The following is a 16,750-nucleotide window of genomic DNA, read 5'->3' on the forward strand; positions in this document are numbered from 1 at the left end:
GATGAGTTCATGTCCTTTGCAGGGACATGGATGAAGCTGGAAACCATCATTCTGAGCAAACTATCACAAGGACAGAAAACCAAACACTGCATGTTTTCACTGATAGGTGGGTACTGAACAACGAGAACACTTGGACATAGGGCGGGGAATATCACACATGGGGGGCCTGTCGTTGGGTGGGGCGCAGGGGGAGGGACAGCATTAGAAATACCTAATGTAAATGATGAGTTAATGGGTGCAGCAAACCAACATGGCATACGTATCTGCAAGTTGTGCATATATACCCTAGAACTTAAAATACAAGAAAATAAAATAACACACCTAAAAAAAAAAAAAACAAATAAGACAAACGGTAATTTTTTGCTAAGTTGAAATTTTTCATAATATATAGTTGGAAAAAAATGCACCAATGGTGATTTCCTCAGGCAGTAATTTTTTTGACACAGAGTCTCACTCTGTTGCCCAGGCTGGAGTGCAGTGGCGCAATCTCAGCTCACTGCAAGCTTCCCCTCCTGGGTTCATGCCATTCTTCTGCCTCAGCCTCCTGAGTAGCTGGGACTATAGGCACCCACCACCACGCCCAGCTAATTTTTTGTATTTTTAGTAGAGACGGGGTTTCACTGTGTTAGCCAGGACGGTCTCGATCTACTGATCCCGTGATCTGCCCACCTTGGCCTCCCAAAGTGCTGGGATTACAGGCATGAGCCACTGCGCCAGGCCATCTCAGGCAGTAATTTTATGAGTGATTTTTACATTATTACTTTATACTTTTCTGTATTTTCTAAATTGGTTTTATTATTTTCATTAGAAAGGGGGGAAAAAAGGCTGCATCAACCACACAAAGGTATTAAAATTTTCTCTGTCTCTGTGCACAGACACACACACATACGCTCATTCACTGATTGCCTGGCTCAATCAGGCTCAGCTACAAGTGCCAGCATCAGCGTTTTTGTAAACAGGCATTTCCTTTTTAGGAATCAGTCCCAGGTTCCCAGAGAAAATATGGCTTTGCTAGAATCCCTGCTACTTAACAGTAGCCACACTCACAGCTCGATGCCATGTTCGATGATTTCTTTTTGTTGCTTGATGACCTCAAATTGCTCGGGGTCATCCTGAACAGTTGTCTGGGTCCCTGAGGACACTGTGGACTCCATGGATGTCACACTACACCGTCTCGCCATGTCAAGGCCTTTCCCATCCCCCATTTCCTGATCCGTGAGCCTCTCCTGACCTACAGAGAAGTAAAAGTAAAGGAAGCCAAATAAGCAGGTGGGGGACAGACATAGCTGAGCTAGGTCTGGCTGCATGGCTCCCTTTCCCAGACCTGTAATAGCAACAAGTCTATACCATAAAGATTATAAGCATGAAACCTTAGTATCAGATACTTTACTTAAAAACTTGTTTCCTCATGGAACTTGATGAGCTAATTCTTTTTTTTTTTTTTTGAGACGGAGTCTCGCACTGTCGCCCTGGCTAGAGTGCAGCGGCACAATCTCGGCTCACTGCAACCTCCGCCTCGCAGGTTCAAGTGATTCCCCTGCCTCAGCCTCCAGAGTAGCTGGGATTACAGGCGCCCACCACCATACCTGGCTAATTTTTTGTATTTTTAGTAGAGACAGGGTTTCACTATGTTGGTCAGGCTGGTCTTCAATGCCTGATCTCATGATCCACCACCCTCGGCCTCCCAAAGTGCTGGGGTTACAGGCATGAGCCACCACGCCCGGCCTTGATGAGCTAATTCTAAAATTCACATGAAAGCGTAAAAAAGGCAAAATAACGAGCAAGACAACTTAAAGAACAGTGAATAGGAGGACTTGCCCTACAAGATAACAAAAACCAGTGTGGTGTTAGTGTTAAAACAGACAAACAGAACAGAACAGAAAATCTAGAAAGAAGGCCAGGCACAATGGCTCACAGCTGTAATCCCAGTGCTTTGGGAGGCTGAGGTGGGAGGATCGCTTGAGCCCAGGAGTTTAAGGCTGCAGTGAGCTACAACTGCACCACTGTACTCCAGCCTGGGTAATGGAAAGAGACCCTGTCTCTTTAAAAAAATTAAAATTCCAGAAACAGACTTACATACATAGGAACATTTGGTATATCATAAAGGTGATGCTTTGAATCAGTGAGGGAATGTGCAACTATTAAAAAGGCACTGGAGCAACTGGTTCTGCATTTGAAACAATGAAGTTACAGCATAACTTCACACAACTCCAGATGCATTAAAAAGTAGAACTTTCAAAATAATACAGGTATTTAGCAAACTAAAAAGGCTTTTTCAATTCTAAAACAACTATACTAAGACAACTGTTCCCAGCAGTCACAGGAGCCTATTATGAATGGAGGTGGGTATGGCAGCAATGCTGTCTCACCGAGGCTGGTCTGGTGATTGGGATTCACATACAGGTCTTTGCTCCACTCCACCATGCACTTGAGAATGGACACGAGACATTCCAGGCCTTTCTTCCTCAGGCTGAGCTCCTAAGGGACGAAGTGACACAGGAAAGAGACTTAAGAGAAAAACGAAGAGAACAGACATCTACGAGGCTTTCTCGGACCCCAGTGAGGCTATGAGATAAAACACTGACAGTCAGTGCTATTAAGGATGAAACAAACCCAGAGCTAAGAAGTGACAAGTATCAAGGATACACTGCGAAAACCCTGGACATCTCTAAAGATGCTCATTATAAACACCCCAGCAGCAAAAATATGGGACATGTGTTTTCCTAAAATGAACAATGTTATTTGGATTTTCAAAAGAAGTTTTCGGCCGGGCGCAGTGGCTCAAGCCTGTAATCCCAGCACTTTGGGAGGCCGAGACGGGCGGATCACGAGGTCAGGAGATCGAGACCATCCTGGCTAACACGGCGAAACCCCGTCTCTACTAAAAATACAAAAAACTAGCCGGGCAAAGTGGCGGGTGCCTGTAGTCCCAGCTACTCGGGAGGCTGAGGCAGGAGAATGGCGTAAACCCGGGAGGCGGAGCTTGCAGTGAGCTGAGATCTGGCCACTGCACTCCAGCCCCGGGCGACAGAGCAAGACTCCATCTCAAAAAAAAAAAAACAAAAAAAAAACAAAAGAAGTTTTCATTCACTGCTTGTGCGATTAAAAAAAATTTTTTTTAATTTTATTATTATTTTTTAATAACAAGGTCTTGGCCAGGCGCTGTGGTTCACGCCTGTAATCCTAGCACTTTGGGAGGCTGAGGCAGGGGATCACCCAAGGTAAGGAGTTCAAGACCAGCCTGGACAAGATGGTGAAATCCCGTCTCTACTAAAAAGACAAAAACAGGCCAGGTGTGGTGGCAGCCACCTGTAATCCCTGCCACTCGGGAGGCTGAGGCAGGAGAATCACTTGAACCTGGGAGGTGGACGTTGCAGTGAGCTGAGATCGTGCCACTGCACTCCAGCCTGGGTGACAGAGCGAGATTCTGTCTCAAAAAAAAAAAAAAAAAAAACAAAAACAAATAACAAGGTCTTAACCAGTGACTCTGAAAAAAAGGAGAAAAGAACCTCGAATTATGCTGCAAGTGACTCTGGATACAACGTATCCCCTAAACACCCACAAATGCATTCCATTTTAAGGCTCACCCTTTAAGTAAATAAAAATACTGATTTTCAAAAATAAATAGCATTCTTAAATAACAAGTTGAATATGAGTTGCAGATCATCTAAAAAAACTGCAAATATTTTAGATTCAAAACAGCATCTCGGACAGCACAGATCTCTGTGATTCTAATGACAACCATGACCATCTTTTAGGAAAAATGCCCATACATCAACATTCCACACATAATTCCAGGGAGGTCGGTGACCCTCTGACCAGTTCATTCAGAAACCTAGAGTTAAGCATCCTATTTTCTTTGTAGGTGCTCTAATAAGGTATTCTGCTACTAGCCAATCTCCTTTGCCTCTATTGCAGACTGGATCCTGTTTTCCATGCTATCTTTGGAAGGGTGACTGAGAATGAATTTGCTTCCTATGGGTCTCAGCTCAAAGGTCACCTTCTAAGGGATACTACCCTAATGACTCCATTAAGAATTACAGCACCCCACATCCAGCACTTCCTCTCTGTCGTCCCTGCTTTATTCTTCTCTGCAGACCTTATGATCATCTGAACTGACTTCTTTAATGTCGTTTTATGATGGCAGGAAATGTGTGAATACGTATGCCTGTTTTGTTCACTGCTATATCAAGGACAGTGCCTGGCATGTGGTGGCACTCAATAAATGTTTATTGGAATGAATAAACTTTAATATAATTGAGTGTCCACAGTGTTTTTACCTGCAGAGGTGTCATTCCCAGCTCATGTCCACTTCTTCCCTGAGCAATTTTGGATAAATCATTTACAAGGCGCTCGAAAATGTTAGCAGCATTTAAATCACAGTCGTAGTTGACATAAATATCCACAACACACTGGGCATCTTGGAAAATAACATACAAGTATCAGAAATTCTGATCAAATAGCAGTTATGTTTTCTTATCAAACAAGATGTTGCCAACAAATTTCCCCAGTGAACTACAGACTCCAGTGGCCGCATCTCACTCAGGAAACACATGTCGGAAGTACTAGGAAGCTGGCAGAGAGGAGGTTGTTTTCAGGCCCACTTCTGAGCAAACTGAAATCTCAGGCAGTTCATTCCACCCGTCCAAGGTTCACTTTTCTCATCAAGGAAAGGGCTAACAATTGCCTGATCCACCTCTTAAAGTTGTGTCACTCTTACAAAAATACATTTGATGCCAGACAAGCAGGATGCTTACTTTGAGGCCACACAATTGTATAGTGTAAGGTAAATCCACATTTACCGTAGCACCCAATCAAAAATTGGCAGCACCAATATCTTAGGTCCTGTGATTAACAGTACTCAGCTTGTAGGTAATGTAACCAAGTGTTCCAGTTTGACGAGATTAGGGGGTTTCTGGGACATGAGACTTAGTGCTAAAATCAGGAAGTCCTTGGCAAACCAGCCTGAGTTGGTCATCCTCTAAAAAAGGAGAGGTGGGACAGGACTAAGTTAGAATTAGCCTTCTATTTCCAATCCTTCTTTAAAACTCTAAAAGGAGGAGTTAAAAGTCTTAATCTAAGCTTTGGCAAATTAAAGCATCAAAAGTCCAGTGGATGAGTGTCCCCAGGAGAAAATACCTGCACAGATCCTCGTCAGAGTCTGAATGACCATCCACCTGTGCTCAAAAGAACTTGTTGATGTTTCTAAAATGTTCAAGAAAATTTCTTTGAAAAAGACCTATATGACATAAAGACAAAGGAGGACACTAATTAACAGTTTCAACCAGGGCTCAAAACCTCCAAAGTCTTCAGAAGCCAACCTGATCCTGCAGTAAGTAAAGCACCCTGGGCAGGAGAGTGGAGCGCCCGCCCGGCTGGGCAGCGTCAGGACCCTGGCCTTGGTGGGGACGGCTGGCAGGGTAGGGGCCATCAGGGGAGCTGCCAAGTGGAAATGCAGGACCCATGTTGTGACTTTTTGGAGAGAAACCAGAAATCTGGATTTTCATGTAAAATAGGATTTCTCAATTTGGCAACTAATCTAAATGATTTCAAACAATTTACAGACCAAAAGACATGTTTAGGGGGTGAGCCCAGCATATAGCCCATATCCTTTGGTTAAAATGAAAGGCACATAAGATCTGGGGGCAGTAACTTTTTTTTTTTTTTTTTTTGAGACGGAGTCTCGCTCTGTTGCCCAGGCTGGAGTGCAGTGGCGCAATCTCAGCTCACTGCAAGCTCTGCCTCCTGGGTTCATGCCATTCTCCTGCCTCAGCCTCCCAAGTAACTGGGACTACAGGTGCCCGCCACCTCGCCTGGCTAATTTTTTTGTATTTTTAGTAAAAACAGGGTTTCACCATGTTAGCCAGGATGATCTCGATCTGACCTCGTGATCTGCCCGCCTCAGCCTCCCAAAGTGCTGGGATTACAGGCATGAGCCACTGCGCCCAGCCTGAGGGCAGTAACTTTTTATAAAAAGATACTCTCTTACTCATTTAAAAAGTTCTGATTTACTGGGGTGTCAGCTGATCAGTATGCCATTTACCCTCCCTGCCCCGGCCCACTCCTGAGTTCTGGATGGTAAGATATGAAACATTTTCACGAACCATTTTCCTAATGCTTAATGTATAATATTAGCAGCATTCTCAACACTGAGTATTATTATTAATAATAGTAAATAATCAAATGAAAAAACTTTGGAGTCCATACCTCTATCTGCATTTTCAAGTGCATTTTAAAGTTTGAAAGAAGAGTAAGAAAAATGGCAAGAGACAGCTCAAAGACATCAGGCACTGAAGAGACGCCGTTTTTGGACAAGGCCACACAGAGATATTGCTTGATTGCATTGATGAACATCTCGTGAGTCCGAAATACGGGGCCAGCATTTTGTAACACAGAGAGGAGCAGCTGCAGGGAAACCACCTTGGAACGCAGCTCATGGGATCTGGTAAAGAAAATGAAAAACCACAACAGTGCTAAAAGAAAAAATGTCAAACAGTATGTTTCTTGAGAAGGCCTTGCTCCTCTACCAATGAGCAGAAGTTTAAAGAATTAATAGCACCTAAATGTCAGGAGAATCAGGGCAGATGGCATGCGGTGGGTCCTTCTGGAATTGCAGGCCCTTTGAGAACAAGAGCTACCAATTTCTTTTCGTCTCTCTCCATCACGAAGTAGAGAATACAGCAGGAGCAAAGTGTCAACTGATTCTGGAGAGCAGGTTCTACAACTGCACTGAGAGAATCAATGACTTTACATCACTTGTGGGAGGCTGAGACACCTGGCTCACCCTATCTTCACACACCATGAAAACGGTGCTCTTTATCCACCTACCTCACAGCCCTCCCTCCCCGCTGCCCATCCCTGAGTTCAGGTATGGTAAGAAATGGTACATTTTCATGAACTATTTTCTTAACACTTATTTTTATTTTTTAAAATTTATTGTTGCTCTGTGGCCCAGGCTAGAGTTCAGTGACACGATCTCAGCTCATTGCAACCTCTGCCTCCTGGGTTCAAGCGATTCTCTTGCCTCAGCCTCCTGAGTGGCTGGGATTACAGGTGAGTACCAGCACACCCAGCTAATTTTGTATTTTTAGTAGAGATGGGGTTTTGTCTTGTTGGCCAGGCTGGTTTCAAACTCCTGGCCTCAAGTGATCCACCCACTTTGGCCTCCCAGAGTGTTGGGATTATAGGCATGAGCCACCACACCCGGCCTATTTTCCTAATACCTATCATAGTATTAGCAGCATTCACAATAGATGAATTGAAGATTATTATTAATGACTAATGACAGGAATGATAGTGACAATTTATAAAGTACAAGGCCCCATGCTCAGGACAACACCGATATTTCATTTAATCAATCCTGTAAGATGATTTTCCATATTCCCATTTTTCAGATGAGGCTTGGTAAGTCGTATAACAAAGGAACTGCTCTCAGGTGGAGGATCCAAGATCTAAATGCAGCTCTTTCTGGCTCTGAAGCCTCTGCTTTCTTCACTCCACAGCACTGACATCCTTGCAGTAGTTTGTTTACTACAAAGAAATGTTTGGCTTCCTATGTCCCAATCTGGGGCTTAGATCTGTATCGATGAAGCAGAGGTTTCCAAACACAACAGGGAACTGAGGTTTGCAGGTATCCTGTCCCTCCCCACCCCACATCAGGAGATTCAATCCACTAGCTACTAAAAATGTGCTTTTTATGTGTTCAACAAACAGACTGTTTTTAGCATCCATATGCCAAGAAAAGCAAAACTGGGCAAATCTTGGTTGGTGGGGATACAGAGACAATTCAATATGAAAGGACTATAGAGACTGCATGAGTCTGAAAAGTTGTAAAACCATTCCTGCACTTACACTGACAAAGAGACACAACACTGAAACTTCTTGGAACAGGGGGAGTGTGAAACACAGTACCATGTGCTGCTGGATCATTGGACTGAAGATGGCCAAGAACTGCTGTCTGCTTACTTTGGGTCTGGAGGGCCTTCACCAAGGGGCTTCATGGACAGCTTGCACAGGGAGCGGAACACAAGGAAGGCGTCCTTCTGCAGAACGTGGGAGAACCTGGCAGCCACTTGATGTCCTTGTGCATCCGATTCCTAGGATTAGAAACAAACATTAGCAGGGTGTGGTGGCGCACACCTGTAGTCCCAGCTCCTCCGGAGGCTGAGGCAGGAGGATCCATTGAGCCCAAGAGGTCAAGGCTGCAATAAGCCATGTGACACTGCTGCACTCCACTCTGGGGAACATAGTAAGACCATATCTCAAAAAATAAAAAGGGAGAGGACAAAACAAAAGCATAACTCTTATCAAAAATAAGAAATGTAATTATCTCATGGAAATTAAAATTCTTCTATTTAATAGGGAGACGAGGGATGTGGGGGAGGGGAGGATATGACAAAATAGGAGCTATGGAGGAACCATCACAGCAATTCTACAACCTTGTTCCTTGTTCTTCAGAGTTGGTATGGGTGATTTAAAATGAAACATGATCAAAAGTTAAGCTGTAAAAAAACCAAAACTAATACAGGTAATTATATTAGCTTGGGTAAGAAAGGTAGTTCTAAGAATACTATTGTAAGCCAGGTGCAATGGCTCACGCCTGCAATCCCAACACTTTGGGAGGCCAAGGCAGGCAGATCACTTGAAGTCAGGAGTTCCAGACCAACTTGGCCAACATGGTGAAACCTTGTCTCTGCTAATCCCAGCTTCTTGGGAGGCTAAGACAGGAGAATCGCTTGAACCTGGGAGGTAAAGGTTGCAGTGAGCCAAGATCGCGGCACTGCACTCCAGCCTGGGTGACCAAAAAAAAAAAAAAAAAAAAGTAAAAAAAAAGAATATTGTTGCAGCTATTGCAGGATAAATGGGTAACAAAGGATAGGTATTACAAAATAAACTTTTTTCACCTAAAAAAAAGATAAATTACATTTAAAAACAAAACATAAAAATAAAATTTTTTGGCCAGACACAGTGGCTCACGCCTGTAATCCCAGCACTTTGGAAGGCCGAGGTGGGCAGATCACAAGGTTGGGAGATCGAGACCATCCTGGCTAAGATGGTGAAACCTCGTCTCTACTAAAAATACAAAAAATTAGCTGAGAGTGGTGGTGGGCGCCTGTAGTCCCAGCTACTCAGGAGGCTGAGGCAGGAGAATGGCGTGAACCCAGGAAGCAGAGGTTGCAGTGAGCCGAGATTGCGCCACTGCACTCTAGCCTGGGCAACAGAGCGAGACTGCATCTCAAAAAAAATAAATAAATAAACATTTTTTAACATATAATAAAGATTAATATCCCCCACATATAAAAGTTCTTATAATTCTTATAATTCATTAAGGAAATACGAAAACCTTCCTCCCATATGAAAAAAACATGGATAAGCAATGTACCAATAAATACAAATGATAAAGAAACATAAGTGACCTTATTACTCATCATTAGGGTAGGAGCTTTCTCCTATCAGACTAGCAAAGATTTGAATAAAGGCTGCTGCCTAGTTTTAATGAGAGAATGGGAAAATGGGTATTGAGAGATTAAAGGTGGTCAGAGATTCAAGCAGTACCTTCCCAGAAGACTGACTTGGTGTTAAGGATCAAAACCCTTAAAACTTCCAACTCCCACTCTCTTTCATTCATTTACTTATGAGACATGATTTCACTACATTTATTTATTTATTTATGAGATGGGGTCTCGCTATGTTCCCCTGGCTGGACTTCTGGGCTCAAGAGATCCTCCAGCCTCAGCCTCCTGAGTACCTGGGAATACAGAAGCATGCTATTACACTCAGCTAAAACTTCCAACTCTTGAACCATCAATACTACTCGCAGGAATTTACTCCTAAGAAGGAATTAAGAGTTATCTATAAGGATATTCATTATAGAAGCATTTCCTATGATAAAACAGGAATAATCTAAAAACCCAATAGGGAATTGGTTAATAGATTACAGTGATCCATACAGAATTTCACATGGCCATTAAAAATTTTTGTTAGTTCTACATACGCTGATAGGGGAAGATGCCCACCACATAGTGTTGAGTAAACAAAGCAAACTGCCACTTATTATATAACATGAGTCCCTTGTATAGATTTAAGTGCGTCCTCAAGGGGGTTAAAAAAAAAAAAAACAAAAACAAACAAAAAAACCACCTTATTCTGGTCGGATGCAGTGGTTCATGCCTGTAAACCCAGCATTTTGGGAAGCTGAGGTGAGCAGATTGCTTGAGCCCAGTTCAAGATCACCCTGGGCAACATAGTGAGACCTTGTCTCTACAAATAATAATAATAAATTAGCCAGGTACGGTGGTGCATGCCTGTAGCCTCAGATACTCAGGGGGCTGAGGCGGTAGGATCATTTGAGCCCAGGAAGTGAAGGCTGCAGTGAGTCGAGACCACACCACTGCACTCCAGCCTAGGTGAGAATGAGATTCTGTCTCAAATAAACAACAACAACAAACCCTTATTCTTTTTATGTACAAAGCAGAGATATACATGTAGCATATGCATATCCAGTTTACTGGTGGCATTACAACTTAATGGGGGATGATGATTAGGAAAAAATGTCTACAAAGTTTTCTTGGAGGAAGGAGCAATAATGAAAAAGGTTGAGAAACACTGGTAAAAAGACAAAGAAAATGGGGTCTTGAAGGATAGTCACATCATATTACTTCCTATTTTGAATGCTTATATTTAATTTTAAAGCAATTTTTAAGAGAACAATAAGGCTACTAAAAAGAATAATGTGGCGGACATATCTATGGGCCCGAGAGAATGTTCATAATATAAATTGTTTAAAAAGCAGGTTGCAACACAGGATACACACTGTATTATTTTATTTAAGTGGAAAAATATGTGAGATGGAGAAAAATCTAGAAGGATATAGGTAAGATGTTAACAAGGGCAATCTATGGGTTATGGATGGCTTTCCTATACATACTGACTTTTCAATACAGAGAAGGAAAGACAGGTAACTATATATTTTATTTTCCTATAATGAATGTATACTATTTTGAGAGAGAAGAAAAATGGCAAGAAATTTAAGTGTTAAAAGTCTGAGTAAACAGGGTTTAATAATGATGTTATATACCAAGCAACATTAGCACATTCTAAGAACTAAACCTGCTAATACAAAGAGTATTGGCCCAGAACTGTGTGACTAATAAATGAATAGGGCTTGCTTATTTTAGTTGCTTCTTTTGAGGAAAGATTTTCTTCTGCATTGTTTGAAAAAGTAAAAATGGCAATGAGTCCAGAGGATGATCACCAACATACCAGATTATCTGCTGATGACAAGGACTGCCGGTCATCGGCTATTCCATTGGTCTGTGAGTTTTCATCAACTCCTGGGGGAATAGCACATTCCTGACACTCCAGTTCACCTAGAACTCTCTCAGGTTCTGTCAGACCATGCTTTTCCGCTGCTTCTTAAAACACAAATACAAAGTCATAGCCAAATTAGTACTGTACTTACCCTAAAAGGCTGCTTGACACAAAGAAGTTATTCGTGAACCTCCCAGCTGTTGTTTTTTCCCCTTTTCCTGTGCCACCAGCCCATGACCAACATAATCCTGGAAAAGCCTTGGCCAAAGTGATGCTTAAGCTTTATGAGTGTTTGTTATCCGCAGCCCCACTGCCAGGGCCACAGCAATATACAATTCCCTCCAGACCGATGGTGCCTCCAGAATTGTGTAACGCAGCAGCCCTGCCCACCCCCATTCACTTTTGAAAAAGATTAGAAGCAGCTAAACACGAAAGGTACAGATTTTTTTAAAGTACCATTAATAAAGGAATTAGAGAAGAGTCAGTTATGACAGAAAACCTTAGTCAGAGAAAAAATGTAAACCTAAGCTTCTTGGCAGCCATGTGAAAAAAGGGAAATAATTAAAATAAAGAATTAAATAGATTTCATCATTTAATGAAGGAAAGCATATCTGATGATCAGCAGAGCAATGAAACTCTAAGAAAACTTTATGATGTGGTTCTTTATATACACATAAGGGATATGAAATAATGAGAACAATTTTCAATAACAGCTTTACAAAGCATATTTCATTCAGTAAATATTTATCAAGTGCCTATTATGTGCCAGGCTCTGCAGTAGTGGCTGGAGGACACAAAGTAAATAAGACAAACATCCATTACCTGATGACTTCTTGTATAGACCCCACAAACAAATCTAAAGGTATGAAATAAAATTTTTCTATTTTACAGGCATTTCTGTAAGAAGTTAAATAAATAATAGAATAGGTATATAGCTTTGTGGTACCTTAACAAAAAGATAGGGCTTAGAAAAGTGGCTTTCAAATCTTGACCTCTGTAAGAAATTAATTTATAAAATTGTATCCCAGTATAGACACGTGCACATAAATAACTGAAACACATTTCATGAAACAATACTTCACATTATATGTGATACAGTCAGATCATTTGTACTCTTTCATTTTACTCTTTCATTTAAAAAAAAAAAAGCTGATTGAAACCCACTAAGATTTTGATTTCTAGAAATATTAACGGTTTATTGGCATTGGAACAAAATGTTCAGCATACACCCACTGACCTGAGATTCTGGGCAGAAACCATACCATGAGGCAGTTATGAATGAAGCCTAACAAACTAAAGCTTCCCCATACACCTGATACCTGCTGACAAGTGGACTGGCCCCTTGACACATCAATGGCTGGCCATGAAAACTCAGCTCCAATGGACATGGATCTCAGGGCTCCAGCCCACTTCTAGAAAAACCTGGACATCCCCTAATCTACAAGGCGTATGGAATGGCCCTCTGCATCTCTATGTGGAGCATCTAAGCCTAACACAGTCAGACAATGTTTCTTTTTTTGAGATGGAGTCTTGCTCTACCACCCAGGCTGAAGTGCAGTGGCGTGATCTCGGCTCACTGCAACCTCTACCTTCCAGGTTCAAGCAATTCTGCCGCCTCAGCCTTCCAAACAGCTGGGACTACAGGTGCGCATCACCATGCCCAGCTACTTTTTGTATTTTTAGTAGAGATGGGGTTTCACCATATTGGCCAGGCTGGTCTCGAATTCCTGACCTCGTGATCCGCCCGCCTTGGCCTCCCAAAGTGCTGGGATTACAGGTGTGAGCCACCGTGCCTGGCCCAGACTATGTTTCTTAAACCCAATCCAAATGAGACTAAAATCAGTCAGTAAAAACAAGTCATTTTTGAATCCCATATAAAAGATGGGCAGATGTGGGAAGATTCAGGTTCCATGAGCTCCACGAGTTCTTAGGGCAGGGAAGAGGAAACTCCACCACTAAAACATTTTGCTGAGGATTTTTTGGAGGAATGAGGGAAGAGGAAAGGCTGGGTTGTCCTTGGTTCTTACCTTTAATGGCAGATGTGACTACATCTTCCAAGATGTCCTTCACCACCTCCTGGGCTCCGTCATCAGTCCCTACACACACATCCAAATATACAAAACACACATGGGCATTTCCAGGAAAAACAAAGGAAGAAGGGGAGATTATGGGGAGTTACATTTCAGAAGGCAAAGGGTGCAAATAAGTTCTCCCCAAGGCCAAATCTGATTGTGCCAATGAAGGACAACTTCCTTGAAATCGGGAAACTTAGGCAGCATCTGTTCTGCTTTTGAGGTTCCCTTTGTGGAACACTAAAACCCCACTGGCTTGTACTACTCTCTTCCTTCCTAAGTCCCAGTGGCTCGGCCCAGGGCCCTCCCCAACACCCCCAACTTGGAGGCAAGAGCTCAATTTTTTCAGCTAGGGTTCCTGGTAGAACAAATGGAGCTTTCTCTTGTGCCTTAGCCTCGGGGACCAACGAGCCTTGGTAAACGACATGCCTTCTGCTGCTCTGCCTTCCCACACTGTAAACCCAGAATCTGGCATGAGATTTCCAATGTGATAGTTAAGGATTTATTCAACTTTTATGAAATTATTCTGTAATATGTTAACCGTTTAAGTAGAAGAGGTTCGGTATCTCTTATTTTTTTTTTTTCTTCAGAAAACTAGTTCTAGGAAAGAGTTTATATAAACAGCTCTTGACTAGATGTTTAGAAGTAAACATTACTTTTTTTTTTTTTTGAGACAGAGTTTTGCTCTCTTGCCCAGGCTGGAGTGCAATGGCACCATCCCAGCTTACTGCAACCTCCGCCTCCTTGGCTCAAGCAATCCTCCCACCTCACCATGCCCGGCTAATTTTCGTAGTTTTAGTAGAGACAAGATTTCTCTATGTTGCCTAGGCTGGTCTTGAACTCCTGAGCTCAAGTGATCCACCCACCTTGGCCTCCCAAAGTGCTGGGATTACAAGCATGAGACATTGCACCTGGCCGAACATTACTCATTTATAAAACATCACATTGACCAAAAAGCCATCACCTTAAAAAAGCAAAACTAAAATAATCCTTTGACTGTGTATTAATGAGAATTTTTAACCCAGCCACCATTTTTATGAGTTCTATGCTTGATCTACAAGGTCCTGGAGGGCAGTGCTAAATATTTTCATTTCCACTGGGCACTTAACACCCTGGAACTATCTACGTGGCAAAGTAAATTCGTGTGGGAAATATTGATGTTATAAGATTTTCCTAGAAGGCAAAGGGAACTTGAAGTTAGAAAACCCCAGAAACAGTCACAATCCGCTAAACTCACTTCTTATCTAAAAAGGATGATTTAGACTAGGTCACTGTTACTGAAACTTTAGTCATTCTCAAACCACCTTCATAACTTTTGCCACATTCATGCACCACCATAATATTATATATTATTATGTATTTTAAATATACTGTTATGCGCCACATAACAACACCTGGTCAATGAGGAACCACATATACAATAGTGGTCCCAGAAGACTACCAGTGGAGCTGAAAAATTCCTATTGCCTAGTGACATCACAGCCGTTGTTATGTCGCAGCACAACTTATTACTTATATTTGTGGTGATGCTGGTGTGAACAAACCTGTGCTACTAGTCATATAAAAGAATAGTACATGCAATTCTGTATAATACATAATAATTAGTAATAAACCAGTGTGTTATTAGTTTATGTATTTACTATAATATACTTCTTTTTTTTTTTTTTGAGAGAGAGTGTCTCAATCTGTTGCCCAGGCTGGAGTGCAGTGACACGATCTTGGCTCACTGCAACCTCCGCCTCCCAGGTTCAAGCGATTCTCTTGCCTCAGCCTCCCGAGTAACTGGGATTACAGGCCTGTGCCACCACGCCCGGCTAATTTTTGTACTTTTAGTAGAGATGGAGTTTTGCCATGTTGGCCAGGCTGGCCTACAACTCCTGACCTCAACTGATTTGCCTGCCTCAGCCTCCCAAAGTGTTGGGATTACAGGCGTGAGCCACTGTGCTCAGCCTATACTATACTCTTTAATGTCATTGCCTTCTACTTATTTAAAAAAGAAAAAGTTAACTGTAAAAAAGTCTCAGGCAGGTTCAGGAAGCATTCCAGCAGCAAGTATTGTTATTATAGGAGATACCAACTCCATGTATGTTACTGCCGCTGAAGACCTTCCAGGGGACAAGATGTGGAGGTGGAAGACAGTGATATGAATAATCCTGACCATGTGTAGGCCTAGGCTAATCTGTGTGTTTTGTGGCTTAGTTTTTAACAAAAATATTTTAAAAGTTTTAAAAACCTAAAAATTTAAGAAATAGAAAAAAAAAGTTTATGGAATAAGAATATAAAGAAAAAACATTTTTGTGCATCTCTGCCATGTGTTTGTTTTAAACTAGGTGCTATTACAAGAGCCAAAAGTTAAAAAAAAAAAAGTTTATGAAGTAAAAATGTTACAGTAAGCTAAAATTAATTTATTATTGAATAAAGAAAATTATTATTATTATTTTTTGAGATGGAGTCTCGCTCTGCCGCCAGGCTTGAGCGCAGTGGCACAATCTCGGCTCTCTGCAACCTCCACCTCCCAGGCTCAAGCGATTCTCCTGCCTCAGCCTCCTGAGTAGCTGGGACTACGGACTACAGGTGTGCGCCACCACACCCGGCTAATTTTTGTATTTTTAGTAGAGACGGGGTTTTACCATGTTGGCCAGGATGGTCTCAATCCCAACCTCGTGATCCAACTGCCTCGGCCTCCCAAAATGCTGGGATTACAGGCGTGAGCTACCGCGCCTGGCCAGAAAATTAATTTTATAGGCTGGGCACAGTGGCTCATGCCTATAATCCCAGCACTTCAGGAGGCCAAGGCGGGTGGATCACCTGAGGTCAGAAGTTCGAGACCAGCCTGGTCAACAACAGAAACCCAGTCTCTACCAAAAATACAAAAATTAGTCAGGCGTGGTAGTGGGCACCTGTAATCCCAGCTACTCGGAAGGCTGAGGCAGGAGAATCACTTGAACCTGGGAGGTGGAGATTGCAGTGAGCAGAGATCATGCCACTGCACTCCAGCCTGGATGACAAGAGCAAAACTCCGTCTCCAAAAAAAAAAGAAAGAAAGAAAGAAAGAAAATTATTTTTATAAATTTAAGGTAGCCTAAGTGTTTATGAAGCCTGCAGTGGGATATGGTCATGTCCTAGTCCTTCACATTCACTCACTGCTCACTTACTGACTCACTCAGAGTAACTTCCAGTCCTTCACGCTCCATCCATGGTAAGTGCCCTATACAGGTATATCAGTTTTTATCTTTTATACCGCATTTTGACTGCACTTTATCAAATCCTTAACACTGTGTTACCAATGCATATAGTATTCAACACAGTAACACGGTGTACAGGTTTATAGCCTAGAGGTGAAACTGTCTACGACCCATTTCTCAGAA

General features: G+C 42.2%; 1 protein-coding gene across 1 annotated transcript in view; it reads right to left on the reverse strand.

Moving 5' to 3' along the window:
• ARFGEF2 (ADP-ribosylation factor guanine nucleotide-exchange factor 2 (brefeldin A-inhibited)) overlaps positions 1-16,750 on the reverse strand; it is a 104,998-nt gene that overhangs the window by 60,913 nt on the left and 27,335 nt on the right. Inside the window, exons 8-15 of the mRNA XM_011929190.1 lie at positions 13,338-13,406; positions 11,263-11,414; positions 7,966-8,096; positions 6,208-6,442; positions 5,140-5,239; positions 4,281-4,420; positions 2,370-2,478; positions 1,048-1,231 (exon numbers count right to left, since the gene is read on the reverse strand). Of these exons, the coding sequence (XP_011784580.1) occupies positions 1,048-1,231; positions 2,370-2,478; positions 4,281-4,420; positions 5,140-5,239; positions 6,208-6,442; positions 7,966-8,096; positions 11,263-11,414; positions 13,338-13,406 (1,120 nt within the window). The remainder of the gene's footprint in view (positions 1-1,047; positions 1,232-2,369; positions 2,479-4,280; positions 4,421-5,139; positions 5,240-6,207; positions 6,443-7,965; positions 8,097-11,262; positions 11,415-13,337; positions 13,407-16,750) is intronic.

This window comes from Colobus angolensis, unplaced genomic scaffold, assembly GCF_000951035.1.
Source record: "Colobus angolensis palliatus isolate OR3802 unplaced genomic scaffold, Cang.pa_1.0 Scaffold8, whole genome shotgun sequence".
Taxonomy (NCBI): domain Eukaryota; kingdom Metazoa; phylum Chordata; class Mammalia; order Primates; family Cercopithecidae; genus Colobus; species Colobus angolensis.